The sequence below is a fragment of the Lichenostomus cassidix genome, unplaced genomic scaffold (assembly GCF_008360975.1).
Source record: "Lichenostomus cassidix isolate B80296 unplaced genomic scaffold, HeHo_3.0 HiC_scaffold_42, whole genome shotgun sequence".
NCBI classification, from domain to species: domain Eukaryota; kingdom Metazoa; phylum Chordata; class Aves; order Passeriformes; family Meliphagidae; genus Lichenostomus; species Lichenostomus cassidix.
In genome coordinates, this window is record NW_028147241.1 from 378,292 (window position 1) to 397,145 (window position 18,854).

An 18,854-nucleotide genomic window follows, 5' to 3' on the forward strand; every position below is an offset into this window, starting at 1 on the left:
CCCAAGCATGGCATGCAAGGGAAAAACCCACTCAGAGGTGGGAAAAAACATGCCTCCATCCTCCCTGCCTGCATTGCACCACAAAACATGAACAAGCCCGGGCAAACGAGGGCAGTGGAGCAGTCCCAGCCCTTCCTGGCCCACACACCAAACCGGCTGCTGCACAGGTTCTGGCCCCCTGTCTCTGCTACTCCTATGGCTGTTTTTGTCAGGCTGGCTGCCCTAGCCCCGCTCCTGGGCACAGAGGGTGGCAAAGGCTGTCAGCAGGGCTGGAAGCTGCTGCCCCCTGCCCCCCACCCCCGCTCAAGAGCAACTTGGCTGAAGAGCCAATGCCATGAGAGGCAGCAAAAGGGACAATCCCCAGTGCCCCAGGGCCCAGCTTGGGCCCTGACATGCTCGGCCATGAGAAGCCAGGAGTGGGAACAAAGCCCTGGCTCGGCTCACCTGCAAAGCTGGTGTACACTGCCTCCTGGAGATAGGTGCCACAGCCGAAGTCAATCAGCTTGGCCTGTCCCGTGCACGGGCCGATGATGATGTTCTCCAGTTTTATGTCCCTGTGCAGGACCCCGCAGCTGGTGCAGTGCCTCACAGCCTCCTGGACCTGCTGGAACAGCTCCCACGCCACCTCCTCGGACAGGAAGCCCCGTGCCCGAATGAAGCGGGAGAGGTCTTGAGAGTGCTCCGGGTGCTCCACCACCATCCAAAAGCAGTAGGGGAGCTCAGCCCAGTCCAACAACTGGATGATGCTACAGCACCCCGTGGACACCTTGCTCAGCAGGACTATCTCCAGGGGTGCGCTGGTGCCATCGGGCTGCAGGAGGGGCACCGTGCTGTCAGTGGGGCTGATGCCGTGCTGGGGCTCCGCAATGATGCCCTCAGCCAGCCCGGGATGCTCTGTGTCCTCCGCTGAGCCCACGCTCCCGCTCACTCCCTCCCTCCTTCCCTCCCTGCAGGCGTCCTGGCAGCCTGCCGGGCCCTGGCTTATCCCCTGGACCCAGCACGCCCTGCTTTCTCCCGCTGGCCCCAACGGCTCACTCACCAGCTCGGCCCAATGCCGGATGCGGCTCCGGGACACACATTTCACGGCCACCTGAGAGCCAAAGAGAGCAGTGGCATGAGCTCGCCACCCGTCCTGCTGAGCCCCACCCTCCTCCCCCTCCTCCTCCTCCTCCTCTCCCTCCTCCGCCCGCCGCCAGCCCCTCCACTCACCGGAGCTCCGTCCGCTAGCCGCGTCCCCACGCAGACGCTGCCGAATCCTCCTTTGCCCAGCAGCTCACCAAGCCGGTACCGCTCCTGCAGGGCCTCCTGCGCCTTCCCTGCGGGCGACACGCGGCCGTCAGCGCTCGGCCCGGGGCCAGACAAGGCCCCCGACCGCCTCTCAGCCGCCCCGGGCCGGGCATCCCCCTCTTAACGGGGCACGGGCGGCTCGGGGCCGGCGGCCGGACTGCCGAGTGGCAGAGCTCAGGCCGGGGAAGGCGCAGCCGAGGTGGCAGGAACGGCCACGCAGCGTATGTCCTCCATGGGCCCCGGGAGGAGCCGGCAATGGGGCTGGGGCTGGGCTTGGGACAGGCGGAGCCAGAGGGTGTCCATGCTGCCCTAGCCATTGATTTTCTCACTTGATTCTTATAGCCCTGATGCTGAAATTCCTAGAGAAGAGGAGCAGGAAAAGCATCCCTGGGAAGTCCATCCAAGCCAGGAAGGGAGGCCCTGTTCCCCCCACCCTCCCAAACCCAAAAAGGCTAATTCAGAGCCGGAGCCACTCTTGCGGTTTTTTGGGAATATTGGAGGGAGACCAATGAGGATTTTTGTTGGTTGGTTTGTAGGCTTTACAGAGGGTTTTTGTTTGTTGGTTTGTAGGCTTTAGAGAGTTTTACTTAATACAGTTAGAATTTACTTGTGAGATTTTGCAGTTAAAGTTACAGTGAAAATTAAGAAGATAATCAATGAAAGAAAATGTTTCAGACACAAGGAGAAGATGTTCCTGTTATGGAATATTAAGTGTGTACAAGAAGGAATTTGTATATCATATGCAACTAATTATATTTTTGTTTGTATAGCTAATTGTATTATTGTCATTGTTTGCTAGCAGCTATTTTTAATGTGCTACAGTAATTATGAAAAGGTTTAAGAGCAGCAGCAAAGAATAATAAAAAACTTCTTTCAGCTTTGGATTACAACAAGTGTGCCAAAGCTTTTAGCATACAGACATGGGAAACAGTGGGACAGCATATTTCTGATCTTGTCAATTTTGCTCAGCTTACTGCCTGCTATTTTTGCTTGGCCTGTTAATCAGCCGAGAACCAATGTATGGGTTATCCTGGCCAATGCAACGGGGCAAGATACTCTGTGCTTAGCTACTGCTTCTCCTGACAACCCTTTTTCTACCTGCCTTGTTGGCTTGCTGCTAGATGACTGGCTAGAAGCCTAGAAGCCTGGGACAGTTAGCATGATTTTAAAATCATGCAATCACGCTGATGCTTGGGATCAATGGTTTTCACACCTTCACTGTGCGAAGAAATAGAGCTTTTAAGATCTGTGAAAATGGACTTTTATGTTAAGTTTAATTACTCTGGAGCTAATCAGTCCAAAGTGTGGAAGGTTTCTCCTAACCAACCCATATTTTCTAATGAAAGTGCCTGGTGCAATTATAGTTCACCACATATCTCATGCTCTACTAGTGTTCCTCTAGCATTGCTATCAGAAGTGTTTTTTATTTGCGGAGACCAAGCATGGGCTGCAATTCCATCACATATCAAGGGAGGTCCTTGCAGCTTAGGACGACTCTTACTATTAACACCTAACACATCTATGATTTTACAGCATAAATCACCATGGAGAGGAAAATACAACACCCATGTATTTGCCCCTGATTGTGATGACAGCATCAATTTTTGGCCATTAGGTACTCGATGGGCTGTTTCCTTCTTTACTCCACAAGTAGTAGCTGCTAAAGACTTGGGACTGTTCAACAAGCTAGGATGTTGGTTAGCTCGTCAGACTAACACCACTTCACTTGCTCTAGCCAGATTATTAACAGATGTTGATTCACTAAGGCATGCTACATTGCAAAATAGAGCTGCTATTGATGTTTTGCTACTAGCACATGGACATGGATGTGAGGAGTTTGATGGAATGTGTTGTACGAATTTGTCTGATCATTCAAAATCAATGCATGCCCACATTAAAGAATTACAAACAGGTGTGTCAAAATTGCGTGAAGAAACAAAATCCAATTGGCTGTTTGTTTGACAATTGGCAAATTGCGGGATGGATTAAAAATCTACTTAAAATTGGATGCCTGATCATGTTGATTTTTTTTTTGCATCTTGCTCATTCTGACGTGTTTATTGTCTTTTTTTGAAAAGGGCCCTGCAAAAGTCAATAAATGCTGCCTTTTTAATACAAAAACAAGAAGGGCGACCTGACAGCTGGTCTGAAAGCCTTATAGAGTTTGACCGACAGAGTCAGAATTTATTCGCGAGATTTTGCAGCCACAGTGAAACCCACAGTGAAGGCCAAAAAGATAATCAGTCAATGAAAGGAGATGTTCTGGACACAAGGAGAAGATGTTCTTCTTATGGAACATTAAGTGTGTACAAGAAGGAACTTGCATGTAATATGTATCCAACTCTACTTTTGCTTGTATCGCTACTTGTATTACTGCTTGAATTGGCATTGTTTCTTAGACAGCCTTGTCATTGTTTGCTAGCAGCCAATCTTAATGAGCCACAGTAATTGTGAAGAGGTATAATAAACTTTTACTTCTTCTGGCTTGGATTACAAGTGTGTGTGTGTGTGTCATTACATCCATCTCAACAAAGCGATATGGGCAGCCATGGAGGCCCAGGCTGGCTGCCAGCCCTGCCTCTGCCCACTGCCCCTTGTTGGCAGCACCCAGTGGCCGTGCCCCAGCAGGGCCCCCTTGCCCTCCTTGTCACCAGCCAGCCCAGCCTGGGCACCTCAGCAGTGTCCCCAGCCTCCCTCCCTCCCTCCTGCTGAGGCTCAGCCTCCAGGCCTTGTGCCACAGGCATGGCAGGTGCCTCAGGGAAACGCCAGAGCAGCTGGTTTGGGTGTCAGGAACAAGGCAGCTGCCTGGGGGCTGCTTAGGGCTTCTTGACACCCAATTCCTCAGGGCTTCCCAGCACCACAGCCCTGCATGGGCCTCCTGTCCCCTTGTAGCCTCCTGCCACCCACCCTGTCACATATCTCCCTTTGTGCCTTCCCACTGTCTCGTCCCGTTCAGGGCCTGCGCAGCACCTCATCCCTTCCCAGCCTCCACCCGCTGTGCTGCAGGGAGCAAGGGCATTCCCTCAGGACACACCAGTGCTCAGGGCTCTCCCCAAACCTGAGCCATGCCTCCCACACCTTGTGGCACCAGTTGCTTTCCTGTGGGATGTTCTACCTCACCAAAGAGCAAAGAGGGAGCTGGAGAAAGAGCTTGCCAAGCTGCTCCCAACCCTTTACCAGCAGTTCTGGTTAACTGGAGAAATCCCAGTTGCTCAGAAATGAGCCAACATAACACCAGTGCACAGGAAGGGTGGGAAGGATGATGCGGGAACTGCAGGCCTGGCAGCCTGAGCTTGGTACCGGGGATGGCCTTGGAGCAAATCCTCCTGAGTGCCATCCCATGGCATCTGCAGGGAATCAGAGGGTCTGCAGGAGGGTGGGAAGGCTTTGCAAGGGGATCAGGCCAGGTGGGGGTGTTGGCAGGGTGTTGAGGGGTCCTGTGGGGGTGTTTGGGGGAGGTTGGTGATTTGGGGCTGTTGGAGAAGGAATTGTCTGGAAGCTGAGAGGTCTAGGCTGGAATTTGGTTCAGCTCCAAGGCAGCATCTGTGGTTTTGCACAGCTTTGGTTACAGAGGGCAAGAAGAGTATCTTGGACTTCTTTTGTTAGTGGTCCTGATTCTCATGCAGGGAAGAGGAGGGGAGAGCTGCACTTTATTGCCCACTTAGATATCTCTGTCAGAGACAGGATTTGTCTTTTTGCAGTATACTCATTTGGTTGGGGTACTTTTGTAACACTGAGGGGACCTTCATTCCTTGAGTGCATTTATTCCTGAACAGAATTTTTATATTATTATCCCTTCATAGAAAATCCTTTGCAAACCAAAGAATGGCCCCTTTTCTTGTCTCTGATTAGTGCTTGTTTTTTGTAAGTGACTCTCAATGGATGACGTTAAGGTAAATGAGTTGCTGGTTTGAGACAGGAAGCAAACCAGCAAATCTTTAGCATTCTCAGGCCATGCCAATTGATTTGGGAAGTTTGCAGCTTTTTTGAGCTCCTTGAGTGGAGCAATGAGAAGTAACACTTTCCTGAATGTAGGATGCCTAAATGCCAGATTGTTCTGTGCCTCCGCGGCAGAGGTGTCTCTGTGCTGCACGAGATCACTTCAATGAGAAAATAATTCCAGGATGGACTGAGATCTTCTGACAGATACCAAGTGCTGCCACCAGTGGCTCCAAGTGCTCCTGCCAACAGCCACCTGCAGGAAGGAGCACAGAGAGCAGTGTATGCTGGCTTTGGCTGCCCTCTGGCAGAGAAGCCCCCGGGAGCACAGGTCTCTGGGGCAGCAGATGGGCACCAGCACTGCCAGGGCTCGGGGAGTGGCAGGTCTGCTTCGGCAAGGACTCTGCCACACCTGCTGACTGCAGTGCCCCCCGGGCCCCAGGGGTCAGAGCAGCATTCGTGCCTTGGCCCACACCTTCCCTGTGTGTGTCACACCCCCATGTTTGGGATGGCCAGCAGCCGGGACTTGTCCCAAGGAGGCTGTGCCAGCTTCTGTGCAAGGCCCTGTGCCCTTCCTGCTGTGGGGGCTCCTGCTGCTGCCCATAGCCCGCAGAGCAGGGGAGCATTTGCTTCTTGTTTGAGCCCTTCCTGAAGTTCCTGTCAGGCTGTCTTAGGCACTGGGGACAAGGGATTCCTTTCAACCCAGAGCACTTTGGGTGGGGTGCGGGCAGCCCCAGGGCAGGTGGCAGCGTGTCCAAGGGCCCCTTTGTGACACGGTGCAGCATGGTAACCATGGAGTGCAATGGGGCGTCCGAGGGCCCTTTGTGACACGTCATTACATAGGTGCTGGCAGCAACACGGCCACGCCAGAGTGCTCGGTGCTCGCGACGGGACAGGACGGCTCGTTCGTTGCTGCCCCAGAGCTCTTCCAAAGTGCTACTGCTGCAGCTGACCTTGCGGCCAGACTGCGGCACTTGCTGACTTGGAGCTTTCCAAGGTATCTCCCATCCCTGTGGCCACTGCCACCGAGGCCAGACTGTGGGATTCAGGGACCTCAATCTCTGTCGAGGAGACTCCTGTCATTGGGGCAGGAGCCCTCGAGACCAGAGCACAGGACTTGCTGTCCTGTCGTTTTCCTGAGGCTTCTCTGTCGCAGGTCCCCTCAAGGCACTACTGCGGGACCTGTTGACTCCGACCTTTCCCAAGTGCATCCCTCTTGCAGGTGCTCTTGTCGTCAAACAGTGACATGGCGGGCAGATTGTCCAGCCTGTTCAGGGGGAAGAAGAACAAAGGCCCTGCAACTGCCCCAGTGCAGCAGCTTGAAGAGCTGGAGCAGTTCCAGCCGCTGCTGGCCGGTGAGTGGCACAGCTGGGCCTCAGGACTGGTCCCTGCAGCCAGCTTGGCCCCATCCCATCCCAGCCCCTGTGGACATGCCCACGGACAGGATGGAACAGGGGCTGGGGCTACCCCCAACGGCAGCCATGCTCCATCCCCTGGCCATCCCGGGGCTGTCCCTGCCTGGGCAGTGCAGGGCTGGCCTGTGTTCGTCGGCCTCTCCCACAGCACCTCAGCTCTGGCTGCACTCGCTCTTTGCCAGGTGCAGGCAGGGACTGGACACAAGAGCAGGAGCCTGCCCATGGCCACTTCCACAGAGCAGTGCAGGTAGCTGCAGCCATCCCCACCTGGGCTGGGCCTGCTGTCCCCTCTCAGCTGAGCACTGCACTTGGTGCACTCCATGGAACATTCCTCTCTTCCCGCCCTGCATTCTCCTGCAGATCCTGCGGAGGTTCCTGCAGACAAAGAAAACTGCTGCAGCAGTTGAGGGCACAGCCAAGCCTGACTCCAGGCCGACCGAGCTGCAGGCAAAGCCTGATTTCGGCACAGGATCCACTGAATGCACGGGCAGCTTTGACACGGGGAAGGCTGACATGGCACTGAATGAGGGCATGGTGATGAGGAACAGTGACACCAGAACAACTCGGGGCGTGGCAGATACTGACACCATGCCCCCTCCGACTGTCATTCATGCTCCTGTTCTGGATCTTTCCAAGGAGAATACTGTTTCTTCTCAGCAGCAGGTAAGCAGCTGGAGGCCTCCCAGGATCCTGTGGCCCCTTAAGCCACATCCACTGGGCCCTCTTAGCCTTTGAGGGCAGCGCAGTACAGTGGGAAGGGAAGCACTTTTTGGGGGAAGCTGGGGAAAGCACTCCAAGTCCCTATGCGTCCTCCAGGTGCAAGCCATGGTGAGGAACATTCACAAGAAACTCATCTCTCATGTCACCGTGGATGCCAGCCTGCAAAGTGCCATTCTGAGGATGGCTGAAGAACGCCCTGCTGATGTGGTTCTGAGCCTCCTACACTGTGCCCCAAGCTGTGACAGGTGCGGGACAAAACTGCCTTGAGAACTCAGGACTCAGCAGCCTTTGGGGGCCCATGACCCTGCAGCGCCTGTGCAGTGGGGTCTGCCAGACAGGTGGAGAGCTCCAGGACACTCAGGCCCCTCTGTTTCCTGAGCCTGCTGCCACGCTGCCTCCCTGTCCCTCAGGGCACCAGGGCTCTGTCACACGGCCCCAAGGCAGCTGCACAGGGCATTGTACTGTGGCTGAAATGCCCTTGACACAGAGCTCTGGTCCCACAGAGCTGCCACCATGATGTGGAAAATCATAGCATCATCGGGACGAGCAGTGGAGAAGGTGCTTCCAGCACTGCTCTGTGTGATGGAGGACCGGCCACGGCACAGCATGGCAACCTCCGATGGGGACAGCAAGGACATCTTTGCCCTGGCTGTGAGTTTCTGGAACTGGCCTTTGCAGGTGACCCTGCAGGTCACCTCTCCAGCAGCTCTCCATCCTCTCCCTGCCCTGCATCTCCCTGCCTCGGGCGCTGGGCTGAAACCTGGGCTAGGGCCAGGCTCAGGGGCAGCAGCAGGCCGGCTGCTCCCCCTGCGTCTCCCCTCGGGCCCTGCCACGTGGACACCTTGGCACTGAGCGCTGTCTCAGGATGCTTTGTCTTTTGCAGGCAACTGTGGCGCTGTGGGTGATTGCCCAGGAGCCCCAGTGCCATAACACAGTAATCCTTCATTCCGCCCGGCTGTTTGTGGCTCTGCTCTTCCAAGTTTTCATCACCACAGGGCAGATGCCAGAGAAGGTTGACAACTTCTGGAGAGCATGCTGGGAGGAACACCACCTTCCCACCAAGCCCAACAGGTCTCACTTGTCCTGTCCTTCCCATGCCCTTGTGGCCAGGGCCAGTGCTCCCAGCGTGACCTGGGCTTTGCTCTGCACACAGGTTTGCAGTGCAGTCCATCAAGGCTCTGCTCTGCCAGCTGTGCTGCGATGATTACGTGGTGGCTTTGGAGCGTGAGCACATCTGGGACATGCTGCTCTGTGCCGACACCCATCACTGTGCAGTGGGTCTGCTGGCCAGGTGGACCCCCTTCTCCCTGCTGTCCCCGGCACTGGTGCCCTGTGCCCAGAGTGCCCCACACCATCCCCGTGGTTGTGGGTGACAGGGCCTTGTCACTGAGGGATGGACGAGCAGACTGGAAAAGGCTGGCAGAGGAGGTTTGGGGCCCAGGAGCAGCCACCTCCCAAAGGGTCCATATCCCCTCGCAGGGTGCTGGGGAAAGATCAGACCTCTGTGAGTCAGTCCTAGGAGAGGTTTGCCCACACGATTGGCTCAGGGTCTTGGTGTCTTTTTCCCCCTGCCAGGGAATTGCACCGTAGCTTGTGTACCCCAATCACCATCTGCCTGCTCAAGGTGCTTGTCAGGGAGGAGCCACACTGGGATCTGCCTGCCCTGGCATTCCTTGTGGAGGTGAGCCTGATGGCCATCGCTGCCTCGCTCAGCTGCCTCCCAGCTCTCTGCCCTCTCGTAGCCACAGCTTCTTGGGATGGTGCCCACGCCCTATGCTGCTGCTGCCTGGGCCCAGCCCCGTGTGGTTCCAGGTTCCTGCCAGCCATGTCCCCTGTCACTGCCCTGTGCCTTTCAGGTCCTGGAGCGTCTGGACCTGGAGGAATGTGGTCGCAAGATGCTGCAGATCATGTCAAAGCACCTGCAGAGCGAGTGCAGGGAGAGGTATTGCCTGGCGCTCAGAGGCCTCGTGGTGCTCAGCAAGGTTCCCTCAACGGTGAGAAGAAGGCAGTGGCTGAAGCCATGCTGGCAGCGTGGGGCTGGGGAACGCAGCCCCTTGGGCTTGGCTGGGCTTCAGAAGCTGAGGCGGCTGCTCCCAGCTCTCCTGCCTCCTGCTTCAGCTGCCTGAGTGCTTTGGGACAGGCCTTTGCCCTCTGGGCTTGGTGGCAACAGGGTGGGCTTGCAGTGCCAGGGCAGCATTGGTGCTGCAGCCTTTCATGGCTTCACAGCACAGCCTTGTGTTCCACACAGGGTGAATACATATGCAGACTGTCTGAAAGGCTTGTGGAGCTGCTGGGAGATGCAGACAGAGAGGTGGTCGGGATGAGCCTCTCTGTCTGGAGGAATTTATGCCAGGATGAAGACAGTGAGATACCCAGGACCACCGCCCTGATGCTTGCTGAGGCACTCCTGCCACTCTTCGAGAACGTAAGGCTCCTTGCCCCCAGCCACTGGGTGCTGCCTGGAAACTTTGTGCCCTGTGGATTTTTGGGCCTTTGCTCAGGTGGGCCTGGAGAAGTTAGTCCTGAGGTCTTATGCTCTTCTTTGCCACCAGGACAACAGCCATGTGCAGCTGCTCTCCATTCACCTCTTTCAAAAGGTGATAGAGTTGGTAGCGAAGAAATGGAAAAAGTCTCTGAAGCCAATTGTGAGCCAGAGCATGTTCTCACTTTTAATCCACTGGCATGATGAGAACCAGCGTGTGGCAGAGGTGAGGACTCGTGGGATGCTGCTGCATCCCTGGGAGGGGGCTCGGCTGCCTCCTGCCCCTGCGCCTCACCGGCTCCAGCCTCCCCCAGGCTATGGCACAGGGACACAGCTCCTGTGCCCTGGGCTGTGGTGCCATCTCTGGCTCTATACTACTCTCCAGGCCTCTCGCGAAGCACTGCTTTGCGTGGCCAGACACCTGAAGAGGAGGGTCCTCAAGGAGCTGCTGAACAAGGGGCAGCAGGTGAGGTTCACCGAGTGCCTGGCAAGGGGAGCCGGAGGAAGCCCCAGCCTAAGCCTGGGGAAGCCCCCTGCCCCCGGTGCTCAGTGTGCGGTGCTGCCAGCCGTGGCCCTGCCCGGCGCTGCTCCCCACACGCCGCTGCCTTCCCCGGGCCGTGGGGCTCTTGCCCAGGCTGCTCTGGCCCCGAGCCGGGTGCCCACGGAGCGCCGGCCCAGCCGGGCTGTGGGGCGCGGCGGCACCGCGGCTCCCCGGGCAGCGCCCGGCCCTCTGCCCCCTCCGAAGCCCACCGCCAGCGGCTGCCGGCCGGGCCTCGGGGCTCTGCGGGCAGGGGAGGCCAGGGCTGGGCGCAGAGCCCGCGCCAAGCCTTCCCGCCGCGCCCCGGCGCTCTCTGCAGCTGACAGAGGACGAGAGCCGAGAGCGCATGCGCCACGCCCTGCCGTTCCTGGAGACCCCAGGAAAGGCCCTGCGACAGGCGACCATCGGGGTCATGGGTGAGCCACGAGCCCAGGCTCCCTCCATCCCTCCTCCCTCCCCGGCCCGGCCCGGGCTGAGCCCTGCCGGCCCTGCCGGGGGAGGAGGCCGTGTGGCCCCAGGGCTCTCAGTGCCGCTGCGGGGCAGCTGTACCGCCCGGGGCCGTGACAGGCTCTGCGTTCCCAGGGGTCTTCGGACTGAACACCATGGAGCGGCAGGAAGAACTCCTGTCAGGAGCTCAGTGAGGGCAGGGTGAGCGAGGGCAGCGGGGTGTCAGCGCGGGCTGGCGGGGGGAGCTGCAACCCCTGTCCTGGCTGCGGAGGGCTCTGCTCCCTGTGCGGATGAAGGGTGGCGTGGGCAGAGCACGGAGAGGTTCCAGGGACAGTGCGGGGATCCGTGGCCAGCACCTTCGGGCTGATCCCGCTGTCTCCTGCTCCCTCCTGGCCATAGCAGGAGCTAGGTGGGATGGCCCCGGCAGGAGTGTCTCCTTGGGTCCTCGCAGATCCTGGCTCTGACCATGGCTCTTCCTCTCTGTTGCAGCCCATCAAGCCCTGAGCCAAGATGACAGCCCCTGCCTGAGCCAAGATGACAGCCCCTGCTGCTCTCCCTGGGAATTCAAGCCCAGTTTTCCCAAGGAGCTGAAGCACTGGGGTCATCTTGTGCATCAAGAGAAACAGTGTCCCTACAACAGGACCAGAAGACAGAGCAGGGAACACCACCTCTCAGTGCCACTGGAGCTCCAGGCACAGCTGATGCTGCTCACAGCTGAGCCTGTGCAAAGCTCCAGGACCTCCTCCCTCTTGAAGCTCCCTCCCTCCAGCCCTCAGACCCTGCCCATCCCCTTTTTACCCTCCCAACTCATCCCTTCGCTTCGCTTTCTGTTAATAAACAGTTTGGCTTCTTCCCTTTACCTAGTCCAGAAAGGAGCTGTATGACATCACAGAGTGGGCTGTGCGAGGTCATGGAGCAGCTATGGCATCCCAGAGGGGACTGTGTGACATCACAGATCAGCCTGTGACATCACAGTGTGGCTGTATGACATGCCAGGTTGGCTGTGAGGCCACAGAGTGGGTTGAGACAACACAGAGCTGGCTGTGACATCAAAGACTGGGCTGTGAAATGACCGGTTGGTTGTGTGACATCATTGGGCAGGATGTAATGTCACACAGTGGTGATGTGACATCGTAAAGCAGGCTGTGGCACAGAGTGGTTTGTGACATCACAAAGAGCGGCTGCAGAGCAGACTCTGCCATCATAGAGGATGGCTCTGTCGGACATCAGAGAGCAGGATGTGACATCACAGTGTGGCTTTGTAACATCATGGAGCAGGCTGTGTGATGTCACAGAGAAGGCTGTGAAATCCCAGAGTGGGTTGTGACATCACAGGGTTGCTGGGTGACATCCCAGCTGGGTTGTGACATCACAGAGCAGGTTGTGATGTCGCAGAATGCTGGTGTGACACCCGAGGGCAGATTGTTTGACATCACAGTGTGAACTGTGACATCCCAGAGTGGCTCTGTGACATCACAGGTAGCTGTGTGACATCACAGGATAGCTGTGTGAGGTCACTGGGGAGGTGACTCCACCCCAGCCCCCCCTCACAGTTTCCCCCAGAGAAGTCCAACGCTGCTGGTGCACAGCAGGGTCCCCTGTCCCCCCAGGTCCCCCCTGCCCCCCAGTGCCACAGCCTCCCCCAGAGGATGTTCCATGAGATAGACCCCCAGAGCCTGACACAGGGACAGGGGGGACAGGGCTCTGGGGGCTGGGAGAGGGGGACAGGGACCCCCCAGCAGTGTCCCCGTGTCCCCCAGGGTGAGAGCCTGGCCCAGGGCTCCTTCACCCTCTTACGAATGAGGGCTTGAGAGCACTAAAAATATTCCCAGCAAGGGATCAGCAAAAATCAGGTTTAATATTAAGTGACAGCACAACAAAGTTCCTTGGAAAGAGTCACTCTGCTCCTTACTGGACAGTTCAGGCACACCAAGGGGGAAAAAGCAACAATGAAACCAAGGAAATTCAGGCAATCAAACCAGAAAGGAACTGAGAACTGGCACTGTGTGTGTGTGTGGGTGCCTCTGACAAAAAGACAGTGAGGGAAGTGATGAATATGGCCTAAAAGCTTGAGAGCCCTCAAACTCAACAGAACTTCACTTATACTGTAACCTAAACTTATATCTTAAAATGAATCACTTATAAAAAGAAAAAAAACTAATCTGTATTTTATGTAACATATAACCAATGATGTAACATAGGAACAAAGGAGGAGTAGCGCCCCTGCCGCCAGGCTGGGGCTGGGCTGGGTGGCCCTGCTCAGGGACACGGGGACCCGGGGCATCCCTGCATTCTGGTGGATTCACAAGCACCAGCCCCGGCCTGCCCTGCGCTTGCTTTGGGTCACGCCAGCCCCGTCCCAGCAGCTGGGCCCAGCTCCCAGCCCCAGCCGGGCTCAGTGCTGGCGGCACAGTCCTGCTCTGCCAGCGTGTGCCAGCCTGGGGGCACAGGGAACAAACCCTCAGGGCCTGACTGCAGTGACCGTGCTGCTTGCTTTTCTTCCAGGACTGACGGCGATCTGAGACGTGGATGACACCCACCTGTATATACGTTTTTGAAAGAGTTCTTCGCTTGTTTCTTCTACGTAGATTTTAGATAGTGTTTTCTTCTGTAAATACGTTTTATACTTGGTTGTTAGATAGGTTTTTATGTAAATACATTCTATGGATTGTTGTTGTTATAAAGATTCTTACATTGTAAATACACGATGCAGTTCATTTTTGTTGCTTCAGCAGAATAAGTCCAATCACATTTGAAGAGCACTTGGAGCTGGCTCCCACTTCTATCCACAGGGCTAGAGCAGACGAGAGGCAGCCTGCATTAAGGCACTAGTTATTATTGCTTTTAGTCCAGAACACTCAAAACCCCAACATCTTCCATCGACGGTTACAAGTGGGTGGGCAGTTTCAGCTACCAAAGTGCAGCTAGCGGGACTGTCTGCAACACTGGTCATAGCAGAGGTAAAAATAGCTATGCTAGAGCCTCATCAATAAATATAACAGTGAACAACCACCACCTTCAGTAATGAGCCAGGCTTTAGAGGACTCTGGTTTGCCATGAACAGGCAGGCTGGAAAAGGCTCTCCACATTGCTGAGCAGCTCCAGCCTTGTCCTACAGAGCTGTTGCACACAGAATCTGCCTCTCCCTGGGAGCCCAGCATGGGCACCCTCCACTGATCAGCCAATGGGGACTTCATCACTAGCATGAGGAGGAAATTCAAGAGCCTCCATCCAAGCAACTCTGGCACTTCATGGCAGAGGAACATATTTTTCTATCAGCTCAGCATTGTAGCTCATGAACCCATCCCCACCAGCCAGCCTTTGGCTCCAACACAGTGCCTGTCACCCTCACCAGGCTGTCCCTGCTCTTGTGCAACACACTTCCCTCCCTGATGCCCCCAAGTGCATAAAGGAGCAGCTCTGTGCTCCAAGCAGCACAAAGCAGCAGCAGCAGCTCCCAGCAGAGATGCACCTGGCCACCTTTTCTCCCCCAGCAAAAACTGCCTGAGCTGCCTGAAACATGCTTCCAGGCTGGGGAGGACCACAGGCATCTCGCAGTCCACTTGGCCACATCATGCTCCCCTGATGCACTAGGAACTCCTTCCCCTGCCAGAGGAGCATCAACCATCAGCTGGGGGGGCATGGAGAGGACACCTGGCCCCACAGCACTTGCCCAGCCCTGCCACATGCTCACAGCACCAGACTCCGCTCTCACTGCTCTGGGCTTTGCTGATCTGGAGCTACTCTCCAGCTGCTGACATGCTTCTCCAGCTGAGGAACGAGCTCCAGCTGCCATTGGGCATACTGCAAAACCTGCTCTTAGACATCAAAACCTATTTTTCTTCTCCAGCCCAAGGAAGGAGTATCAAGCCAACCCTCAGTACTTTGGGATGGGCCAGGGGAGTCCTCACCGCGCAGGTGAGGGGGAGCATCCTGCCTAAGCCCCCTTTCCATCCCCTCCCACCAGGGAGAAAAGCAAAGAGAAAAGCAAGCCAAGGGCCAGTTTCCCTGTGCCCTGGCCCAACAGCAAAGTATAATGCTGATGGGTTTGCCAAGGGCACCCTGAGTGTCCTTGGCAGAAGGGAGTGCTGAGACCTTGCTGAGAGACCTTTGGAGAGGGTGAGACATTCAGTGATCCCTCTGCTCTCTGCAGGGTCTGCTTTCTTTCCAGGGTGACACAGGAATGGGATTCTGCTCTGATTGTAGCCAAAGCTGCAAACCCAGGGCAGCTGGCAACAAGCCCATCCAGCCTCTCACCTTGCCCTGAGCCACAGGGAATCCCTTTGCCTCTCACATCTCTCAGTGGCAAACTCTGAGTGCAGCAGAAGTGCTGGGGTTTTCTGACCTCAGAGAACCAGGAATGGTGTAAGGGGAGGAAAACAATTCCTTCATCTCTTTCCTGCCTTCCATATCCTGTAAAACTGGGAGTAAAATTGCTACCAAATATTCCTACTTTAAGAGTGATTCCACAGATAAATCCTGAATACCCAGCCTTGTCCCTCTGCCAGTGGCCACAAACCCAGGGCAGCAGGGCAGGGATGGCTCCTGGAGAGCCCCACGCACAGGCCTGGCTGCTCATGGCACACTCAGACAGCACAAGCGGAGCTCAGGCATGGACCTAGATGAAGGTTTTCTCAGAGAAGGAACGAGGGTGGATGAGTCCCAGCAGGACAGTCTGCAGGGAATGGCAGTGGTTTGGCTCAAAGCAGCCTGTCCTGACTTGTCACTGTCCTTTTCTCCATCAACAGGTCCCCATGGCCAGAGGCAGAAAATGTCCAACAGCAGCTCCATCAGACACTTCCTCCTCCTGCCATTCACAGACACGCAGCAGCTGCAGCTCCTGCACTTCTGCCTCTTGCTGGGCATCTCCCTGGCTGCCCTCCTGGCCAACAGCCTCATCATCAGCACAGTAGCCTGGGGCCACCACCTGCACACCCCATGTTCTTCTTCCTGCTCAACCTGGCCCTCACTGACCTGGGCTCCATCTGCACCACTGTCCCCAAAGCCATGCACAATTCCCTCTGGGACACCAGGGACATCTCCTACACAGGATGTGCTGCACACGATTTCTTCTTTCTTTTCTTCATCACGGCAGAGTATTGTCTCCTCACCATCATGAGCTATGACCGCTCTGTGTCCATCTGCAAACCCCTGCACTATGGGACCCTCCTGGGCAGCAGAGCTTGTGCCCACATGGCAGCAGCTGCCTGGGCCAGTGGCTTTCTCATTGCTCTGCTGCACACAGCCAATACATTTTCCCTGCCCCTGGGCCAGGGCAATGCCCTGGGCCAGTTCTTCTGTGAAATCCCACACATCCTCAAGCTCTCCTGTGCACACTCCAAACTCAGGGAATTGGAGGTCTCTGTTTTCACTACCTCCTTAGCACTTGGTTGTTTTGTGTTCATTGTTTTCTCCTATGTGCAGATCTTCAGGGCTGTGCTGAGGATCCCCTCTGAGCAGGGACGGCACAAAGCCTTTTCCACATGCCTCCCTCACCTGGCTGTGGTCTCCCTGTTTCTCAGCACTGGCACATTTGCCTACCTGAAGCCTCCCTCCCTCTCCTCCCCATCCCTGGATCTGGCACTGTCAGTTGTGCATTCAGTGGTGCCTCCAGTATTGAACCCTCTCATTTACAGCCTGAGGAACCAGGAGCTCAGGAATACCCTCTGGAAACTGAAAACTTGATGCTTATTACAAGTGAAATACCTCCTTTATCCTTCTGCACATCACTCTTAATGCAAGTTATTACAGGCCCAGCCTGCTTTCACAGGTTATTGGCAGTAGTTATGGTAGTTGTTCTGTTTTATTTTTTTATTCTTCAAAATGGGTGTGCAACTAAGTTTTATGATTCAACCCCATTTTTTAATTGATTGCTTACCTTTTAAATTTTACTCAGAGACTGTGCAAATGAGGGACTGTGCTATGTATTTAAATAGAATAAAGGGCCTTGCATTGACTTGTTTGACCAATATCCTTCATCTGATGCCACAGGAAAGCCGATGGCAGGGCCAACGTGCAGAGACAGAGAGAAAAGAGTCCCAGCACAGCAGCACAGCCAGGGAGCAGTATGCTTGCTCTTTCCAGCTCTGCTCTTCCCAACCCAACACTCCCCTTCCCAGCCCTTTGGTGGGTGTAAGGCCTGAGTGCTCTGGCAGCTTGGTCACAGTCCTGCTGCATGTCTGTGCTGTGAGCACAGGCAGGGACAGGCCATGGGCACTGCTGGGACACAGCTGGCCTCCAGCACAGCAGTTCCAGCAGCAAAGGGCATCTCCTGAGGGCACTGCAGGAAGGCTCTGCTCTCCCTCCAAAGTCATTCTTGGGAACCGAGATGTGCTATTTTATACTATATTTTATCCTAGTGCTACTTTACACAGTACCTTATCACTTCTAAATGCTCAATTCATATCTGCGAAAGCCAACATTCGCTATCCACTCATTTACCACACAGAGGGTTGAGCAGCCGACTCAACCTTCCAGGCTCCGAGATTTTCTCGTCCCTGTCGCCTCTCCTGCTCCCGCTGTCAGACACTCTGCTGCTGTGGAGTCTCACACATCTAAGCCATCACTGCTGCCTCACCTTGGGCGCCACATGTAGAAGTTTTCATATTGTCACTGAATCTGCAGGAAAAACAAAAACCCTCCAAAACATTTTTAATGTTAGAGAGTCAAGGCGTTACTTTATTATCTGACCTGGACGTTGTTCTGGCCAGGATGTTCCACAGAAATCATCTCATCCACACATAGCCCAGCTGTGCAGAGAGAATCATTCCATGATACATGGCTTTTACCTGATTTTCAGATATTTTATACAATAAAAATACATAGGAAAGCATTGGGTCAGTGTTCATTGGTCTATAGTTGAGCAAACGCCCAGTATTCAGTTTCTCATTGGATCTGAATCTCCTCGCCTCTGATGTTAATTAGATTCTTCATTCCTCAGTTTCCTTTCCGGGCCAGGATGTCTTCACCCCTGCTGGAGGTGGTCTGGGGTTGTAGATATCCACTGATGTCCTGTAGATGCTCAGCTGATTGCCTTTATCTTAGGGTATCTTAGTTTATCTTATCCTTATCTTTATCTTATCTTTATCTTTAACTTTATTTTATCTTTTTCTTTATCTTTATCTTTTACCTTTATCTTTGGGTTCCTCCCAGTCTGTTGATATGCTGAGTCCACCAGACCTCACCTGGCAGAACAGTGCCTTGGAAAGAAACCTGAAATTCCTGTTTTGGCAGGGAATAAAGACAAACAAAACCTTTGACTAAAGTTATACAAAATTTTTAACTGGGTATATTTTCCAGCAAGTCCATCAGCTCTGGGTTGTGCATTAGGTTCAACTCCTCATGGCCATTTTCCCTGAGGAAATCCTCCATGGTTTTGGACTCAAACTCTCCATTTTTGAGGTCAAATTCTCCATTTTGGGGTTTTTCTCTTCATTTTGGGGTTTTTCTCTTCATTTTTGGGTTCAAACTCTCATTTTTTGGGTTTTTTCCCTAATTTTTTTGGCGTTTCTCTCTATTTTGGGTGTTTCTTTCTCCATTTTTGGGGTTTTTCTTCATTTTTGGGCTCAAACTCCCAATTTTTGTGTTTTTTCTCCATTTTTGGAATCAAACTCTCCATTTTTGGGGTTTCTCTCTCCAATTTTGGTCTCAAACTCTCCATTTTTGGGGTTTTTTCCCCTTTTTTTTTTTTAATTTCATTGTGTTTTTCCCTTAACTCCTCCCAGCTATGATGGTGACAGAAATCACAGCCCTGGGCTCCTCCAGGGACACAAAGCTCATTGGGCTCTGCTGAATGGTGAGGAAAAGTCCTGAAAAACCAATAATAACCCCAAAAAACACCCCAAAATAACCCAAAAATCCAGCCTAAAACCCTCAAAATCGGAGCTGGAAAACCTTATAAAAATCAAAAAAATCCACACAAAAATTCAAATAAAATTGCAGGAAAAAATGCAACCCCCCCCCCAAAAATTCCCTCCCCAAAAATCCCCCCAAACCCCCAAGAAAACAAACAAAAAATACCCCAAAA

The 18,854-nt window shown here is 54.4% G+C and overlaps 2 protein-coding genes and 2 long non-coding RNA genes across 4 annotated transcripts in view; 3 read left to right on the forward strand and 1 right to left on the reverse strand.

Moving 5' to 3' along the window:
• LOC146424105 (uncharacterized) overlaps positions 1-18,854 on the reverse strand; it is a 261,931-nt gene that overhangs the window by 50,709 nt on the left and 192,368 nt on the right. The window lies entirely within an intron of this gene.
• LOC146424109 (uncharacterized) lies at positions 7,272-7,952 on the forward strand. Its single transcript, XR_014847147.1, has 3 exons — positions 7,272-7,304; positions 7,458-7,606; positions 7,865-7,952. It is a non-coding gene; the product is annotated as an uncharacterized LOC146424109 (long non-coding RNA).
• Positions 8,755-10,381, forward strand: LOC146424110 (uncharacterized; the record flags this gene model as incomplete). Its single annotated transcript, XM_085043935.1, has 5 exons — positions 8,755-8,865; positions 9,218-9,355; positions 9,610-9,786; positions 9,914-10,069; positions 10,229-10,381. Coding segments are annotated over exons 1-5 (735 nt in total), but the record flags the coding sequence as incomplete, so codon positions are not given.
• On the forward strand, positions 10,626-11,669 carry LOC146424111 (uncharacterized). Its single transcript, XR_014847145.1, has 3 exons — positions 10,626-10,797; positions 10,964-11,029; positions 11,318-11,669. It is a non-coding gene; the product is annotated as an uncharacterized LOC146424111 (long non-coding RNA).